Source organism: Symsagittifera roscoffensis, chromosome 4 (genome assembly GCF_963678635.1).
Source record: "Symsagittifera roscoffensis chromosome 4, txSymRosc1.1, whole genome shotgun sequence".
Lineage (NCBI taxonomy): Eukaryota > Metazoa > Xenacoelomorpha > Acoela > Convolutidae > Symsagittifera > Symsagittifera roscoffensis.
Genome location: NC_087065.1, coordinates 21,786,399 through 21,793,853, shown reverse-complemented (window position 1 = coordinate 21,793,853; position 7,455 = coordinate 21,786,399). Strand labels below are relative to the sequence as shown.

At 35.5% G+C, this 7,455-nt stretch overlaps 1 protein-coding gene across 1 annotated transcript in view; it reads right to left on the bottom strand.

The window, feature by feature from the left end:
- LOC134844111 (TNF receptor-associated factor 3-like) overlaps positions 1–5,644 on the bottom strand; it is a gene marked incomplete in the record, with an annotated part of 6,115 nt that extends 471 nt beyond the window's left edge. Inside the window, 5 exon segments of the mRNA XM_063860596.1 lie at positions 898–1,137; positions 1,607–1,760; positions 2,283–2,425; positions 4,564–4,823; positions 5,227–5,644. Of these exon segments, the coding sequence (XP_063716666.1) occupies positions 898–1,137; positions 1,607–1,760; positions 2,283–2,425; positions 4,564–4,823; positions 5,227–5,362 (933 nt within the window).
- Between the last annotated feature and the right edge of the window lie 1,811 nt (positions 5,645–7,455).

Genomic DNA, 7,455 nt, shown 5'->3' with positions numbered 1-7,455 from the left:
GAAGAATGTCTTCTTTTCAGTTGGGATAAAAACGGTGGTAAGTTAAACGATTGGTTTCAAAACGTAGCGATTTTACCATGCTAGGGCAACAAAAAGTAGATAGTGATACTGTATGGATGGTGTTAAAATGGTTAGAGTTTTTTAAAAAAAAATTGGATATTTTTGACTTTACCGGACATCATGCAACCTTGTTAGACCGTCCTGTGCCCTTAACAGTTCCAGTAGAAATGATGTTGCGCTCTTAACGAAGGCCTAAGTTCGTAATGATTTTCTGGGTGGATCACTTATGATTGCCCGGCCAAAGTCCTCGAATGTTTATACCAGGTAGTTTTGGCGTAACTTTTGATAGGTTTACAGAATCCAAAAGTGATCCGTTTTTGTGTTAAAATGTCGTTTCCAAAATTCGCATAATGAACTGCACATCATCTTAACAATTAATCAAGGATAACGAAAATCGCGACTTTTCAGCCATTCAAGACAGTTTAATTGAGGCTTAGATGCTCATATATAAGTTCTGAAAAAGGATATTTCGTGCAGGTCTCCATTTTCCCGTCAATATTTCTTCGGTCAAAATGGTCGCGGATAACTTTTCCTGGCTTGCGCCAGCCCCGAACTTATCTCTTTGGTCTGCAAAGTCTTCAATTACCAAATTTCGGGCGCGAAGGTCTGCAAATATCCTATTTTAGTCGCAACAGTCTGGAAAAAAAATCGGTCGTTTTGGCGAATTTTCGATCGTCTGATCATCAAAGCACAACATCGGCCCTAGTGGTTACCTTTGCCTTGATCATATAATTTCGGTTTTTGTGGGCCTCGGACCATTAACTTCTAGATTGAGAGATAGTGGGACCTGCGAGATCATCACCTTTGAAACACCAAATTAACTGTTATGGACCTGACCTCCTCTTTGTTCCTCATGACTCCACAGTCATTGGGACATGGTCTCTTCACACTGGGACACTCCTTCTCATGCAACTCCATCTGCTGGGCGGGAACTATCTCAGAACAGTGCTCACAGTGGGTCACTCTTTTGGCACACTCGGAGGAGATGTGAGTGTCCAGCTGGCGTCTTTCAAATGTCTCCCCACATTTGTTCGGACACTCCATCGGCACGAAGCGACACTCGCCATCTAAGTGGGCCTAATATATACATGCATACATACAGAAGTCAGTAAAATCAGCAAAAATTCATGAATAAAGAAGAAGTTGCAAAAAATATGAACGTATTTCACTGAAAATTCATTCAGTGCACAAAAAAAGTTTCAAGTTTTTTTTTATTGAAAATACTAACTCTTTCTGTCAGTTCCACTTGATGTATGCCAAATATTTTTGCGAATTTTTTTAAATATTTTTTGACTTATTAAATTTAAAACAAAATTTTTCAAAGGCTGGTTTTGAACAACTATTAGCATTTTTAATATCACCCAAAGCTTTTGACAAAGTATTTCAGCAATAAATCAATGCAATGATTACTTTGTCAGCTAAACCAATCAGACGAAAGAATGACAGACACCTGAGAAACATTTCGGCATTGTACGAAACGTAAAATCTTATAATTCGATTTTTTTGAATGATTGAATATAGTGACGTAATATGATGAGTGACTGACCGCGACAGTTCTGACTTCGCCGACCCACTGGCAGCCGATGATGGAGTTGTTGCACCTACACTTCAGTCCCCCTATCTCCCTGCTGATGGCACTGTCCGGGAAAGTGCTCTCCTTCTTAATGTCCTTGTTGTCCACGGGACACTTGGGCTTCACCCTACCAACAAACAGATGATAGAAGTTCATTTTAGTGATCTCCTATCAATATTTTCAAACGATTATTTCAATCAACACACGAACACGACAAGACCAGATGATTGCGGTTCATTTTGTTTTTTTTTAGATCATAAGTTAGATCATTCTGTAGTTTTCGAGAAATCGACACCAATATCACTGAAAAATGTAGGTGTAAGAACGTAGGCGACTTTTAATTGTAAATTTTGCTTAAATGTGCTCACTGCTGTAGTTTTTTTGGTTGTTTTTGAATAAATATTGTTAAATTAGGCTAGGATTTTGCCGTTGAAAACTATTTTGAACAAAAATCTTGCGAGAACGGCGTTTAATTGTTGGTTTTAGCTGGTTGAAAAACCAATGCCATCCAGTTTGATCACTTGCTGTCATAGTTGGTTATACTATTTCTTATATTGAAAGATTGACAATCAACTGACTAGATGATTTAGAATATAAAAGCCAAACAAAAAACAAAGACTACTTATTTGTGAGCTAGTTCTGCACTCACTTGAGGAGGTCCACTAGACAAGAGGAGCATACTCTGTGTCCGCAGTCCTCGAACTGGACAGGGTATCGGAGGATGTCCTTGCACACCAGACACTCGTACTTCTTGTCCAGAGGATTCAGCAGAATCAACCGCTCAAAGTCACCCTACAAGTCAAATGGAGAGCAAGATCACTGCGATACATGATATGATGCTTTTATTTTGACCAAGTTTTCTTGTTTTTCACTTTGTTGCATTGAGACAAATTAAACAAGTTATGGATTTTAATTTAAGTTTGATGACAGATTATCAGAAATACAAAAACGCCAAAATTGCGCTCCAAAAAATTTTCAGAAAAAAAAACTCAATAAATCATAAGTCTCAATAATATTTGTCAAGAATATGCATGCCATTTCCAGGTGTCCATCAAGGGTTTTCTCGAGGAGAGGGAGGGGGGTTTGGTATCTTATCTTCAAAAAATGTAAAATTTTTTGCTCTTTTTTAGGTCGACCATATTACGCTGGCGATTCAAAAGCGTTTTCAAATCAAAAAACACACTTTTTCTTCAGACTAACAAATCTGTTCACAAAATCACTTGAATCACTTGGTATCTTGTTTCATAATGCATTTGTATTTCTTAACGTCTCCGGCGCACTTGGTCTGGAGATAACAAATACGCCTGGGAAGTGAAATGCTCCTGGATTCGAAGTATTCAAGGACCTGTTTAATTTCTTTAAATAGGAAATATTCCGTTTTTAGAAAAAGAGTTTTCGACCTATAGTTTGTCTGCTTAAGTTCTATCGGCTTATTTGTCATATCTTTGAATTGCTTTTGCTGTACGCAACTCATTGACCTCTCAAACGTTCGGTTTTTTGCTGTTTTTTTCTTAAAAAGCTTACTCGGCCCAAAAGACTTTGCCTTACTTTTCGTCAGCTTTGTGACCTAACTTTTTACTCTCCCGATTGCACAAAGTGCTTATAATGGTAAAATAGCATTAAAAGTTCAAATTTTTCTTGACAATATTTTTGTTTCCAGTTCTACCGGAATGTACTCATGTTTTCTCGGCTCACTAGCAACCCAATAAGTAGTTTTTTTTTCTTAAAAATTAACAATGTATTGTGTTTCTAAAGAAGTTTTGCGCCAATGGAACATCATTATAGACAACCTTTTGAACTTTTTTGTTGTAATTTTTTCAATTTTTTTTCAATTTCTTGAACTTAGTGGTTCTATTTTCCTGTTTACAATGCTATTTTTACGTGTATCACAAGTGGTGCGATTCGAAGTTGAAAAAAAAAATATTTTGCAACTATTTAAGATATAGGGTTGAAATTTTGACAGATGGTAGATTGATTTATTCGAAAGGACTCAGCCGGGCCAAAGTTTGGAAAATAATGTTTCGAAGGCGCAAAATAGGCAGTATTTTATCACTAAATTTAGAAGCGCTCTTGCTGTAGTAACATATTCGCAAACAATGTAAGAAATTGAGTTTATGGGCTCAAAAAGATTAATTGGGAAGCTGATAAGCTTGGTTTTTTATGCCACCGAAAAACGACAAACGAAAGAATTGAAAGAGACAATTGGTCCGGCGACAAAAAGGCCTAATTTTATAAATAGTTTCGCACTGGTAATCAAAATAAGCCATCAACAGAACTGCTCCAGCAACCTTTTCGGAAAAGTTACTGCTCCGATTCATGCCCAAGATTCTCATGAGCAGTGCGTTTTTTTTTCTAAATATTCTTTCCAATTATCTGGTACAACCTTCCAAAAACTTCTAATGTATGCTTCATTAAAACAGGCAAGGCTGTTTTTTAACGACAGACCAAGTAATTTTTTCAATTCTTTGTTTTGCGTTTTTCGGTGGCATAAAAGGTGAGTGAACCTAATCAGTTTCCCAAATAACCATATTGTGCCCATAAATTCAAATTCCTTATACTGTTTTCCAAATCTTCCAAATACATTCATCTACTATCTGCCAAATTTTCAACCCGATAGCTTTAATATTTGCAGAGAAAATGACAAAAATGTAAATAAAAATTTCGTTCATTTGGTTGTTAAAATCAAATAGTTGCAACTTCTATACCCACTGACTGTCCTTCCACCGAAACTGATTTTTGTACATAAAAATCATTTATACATTGAAACCATTGATTTGTCGAAGTTGTATATGGGAAAAAAACGGATTTTAAATTTTTGTAATGCAGCAAAATGTCAGTTTCCATGACAATTCGAAGACATGGACAAAAGTCAGAAACACAGAAAATGGAAGGCGGCGGGAAAAAGGCAGGCGTGAAAAAGCCCATCATACCTGTTTGTTCCTGGGCAGATTATAAATCACAGGCGACACAGCCCTTGCAGAGTCCTCCTCCTTCTCCTGCTCCAGTCCAATACCCTTAGTATTGTGCACCTTCTGGGGAGTACTGGGCACAGGGGACACCAGTCCATTCATGGCACTTCCTGAGGGGGTAGGGGCGTCGTCTGGGTTGAACTCTAATTTTTTGGATCTGTTGGCATTCTGCTCTTTCAGCAGACTGTTATGAGGTGCCTTCACTCCGACCGCTGGGCGAGCTAGAAAGAAAGGATGCTGATTTGGCTTTCAATCGGCAGTGGCTTTTTTGCTCTGATGTATCATATGCAAATTTTCAAAGCTTCGCAATTTTTAACTTTTCGAGATATTCGAAGTTGCTGGCATCTGGCCAAAAAAAAACTTGCATCAATAAATTAGATGTCGAATTTTTTGCAGAATGTATATGCTAGCTAATTACAAATGCAAGTCTTTTTTTTGTCTAAAGGTTCTTTTTTGCGTTCATTATTTATTGTTGATATGTGAAGCGTTCTTCATTTAGCGGTCTACGCATTTTCAATTGATTGAGCTCAATTGACCTTTTCTTTTGAGCTAATTGTTAGCTGTTCACCTGTGCTTATTTAGTGAAACTTTGTGCTGTAGTGTGGACAGTGAAGTTTGGATTACCCGATGAGTTGTAATCCAAAGGGGTAGGTCCGGCACCGGGTCCCCTGAACTGAACACCACTGGAGTTCCCTGCAGTTGAAGAAGTCCCTGATTTCAGAATAGTCCTGCTAGTGCCTCCCTTCCGATTTTCAGGCATAGTTGAGACTAGTTGCTAGTTATAACCAGTTATCTTGTAAGAGAGACTTTTTTGCTGACAAAGTTAAAATGAGCAGGTTTTTATTATTTGGTAGCAAATAAAAATGAAATACCTTTTCAAAACCAAGTTGACCAACAAACTAAACGTTTTAAGCTTGAGCTTCAAGTTTCACAATTGGTGCGTGGCGAAAAATACAAATGTCTTAGAAAAACGGCGTAGAAATACTTCAATAACAAAAAAGTATTCGATGCACGTGATAAGTGGACTCTTCTATGGAAACACCTGATTCACATCCATGAATAATTAAGGTGAGAAATGGTCGCACAAAAAGACTACATTCTGATCAATCTGTTTGCTTCCGAGTAGTTTCCTCCTTCTCTAGAATGGAACCCGATGAATTATTAACAGACAATGCAAAAATAAACATTTCCATAACCATATTTGCGTCACAATCCGAATTGATCATATTTATTGGGTCATGCTGTTGATACAAATTTAATCTGTATTAGGATGATGTTTTAACTGGCAAAAGTATATTGAATAATACTTTTTGTTCAAAGAGGTAGCTTTTTGAAATCATACTTACAAGCAAAATTTGGTAATAGAAATATAGCTGCTGCCAAGCTTCCAACCAAAACCCTTTAGCAGACACTTTTTTAAATCTGGCTGACAACTTTTAAATTTTTGGTCCACATAGGGCTAACAGCTTTGTTCTTTAAAATAATTCATTTTGCTTTAATTGAAATAACGTGGAGATGAATGACTGCTTTAAGAAAAGAAACTGTTCGCTCTAATATGGATCAACCCTATACAATGTAACCCCCCCCCGTATGTGACCTACCTAAAATGTCCTCTCCAAGCATGTGTAAAATATAATGTTTATGAAATATTTCATTCAATTTGTATTTTGATGAGCTACAGATTAATTAAATCGACGTTTTAATAATATAATCTGTTGTGTAGGCGATATATTTTTCTATTCAAAGTTATCATTTATAAAATTCCAATTAGTATCTATGTAATAAATTTTTCTAATATATACTTCAAAAATCGCCACTTTCTTATATATTTTTTTTTGCAAAATGAAGATCATTTTGGTACATCGCTATTAGAAACAAATTGTATTTTCCAGGCGTCTGGCATTCTAGACTTTCATACAAACAATTTCAATTTTTTTGATGATTTACACAAACCAGACTATTTCTTACTCTTTTTCTAAATGACACTGGGTTGATTAAAGTATTTGAAAGTAAATAGTAATTTTGTATATCTTTATATAAGTATAATTAATATTTTAATTTAAAATACTATTGCGAACCAAGAAAACTATGAGGCATAGCTTGGAGTCATTCTGTAAATTTCACTATTTAATTTTTCATTACCTAAAATTGAACTATCTAAAAACTTGTGGTTGAAGCTTTCCTTCTCTGTATGACCAGCGTTTTTTACAAAATTTGAAAAATCAGAGCTAAAGTAGGACATACACATGAAAAGTTTTCTTATTCTAGTCCGAAGTGAAAATTTTGAATGCTTATTGCAATCCATGACAAATATTTGAGCTTTCAATCTCTGTGTCCTGATCTTAAAAGTTTCAAAATGATTGATATAATTATTTATGAAATCTGAACGGCGGTTTTTTTTCGGAATTTTACTTAATAGTTTCAGTAGTTCATAAATGTGGAGTTCCTTCACGGTATAAAATCGTTTCTTTTTTATTTTTAAATTGTTTAAATGACTGAAAGCGTTTCCCGAAATAGCAAATTTTTGGTAACGATTTATAGTATTCTCAGAGGAATCTAATTTGCTTTTATTCGCAACAGCAAAAAGAAGTACGCCGTATTGCACTTTTGGTTCTACAGATTTTTCTTACATTTTTATCTGATGATTTTTTCAAAACACTTTCTAAACTGACAAAAACATCTCAAAAAACCTCTTTATTTTTTTTAAACCTCGTTTATATGATTTTCATTGTCTAATTGTTCATCAAATTAAACGCCCAGATATCTTAATTTATTACCCGCTCAAAACTTTCATTTTCTCATTTCTAATTTTGATTTCTTTCTGATAATATTTTTTGAGAAGAACCTGTTTTT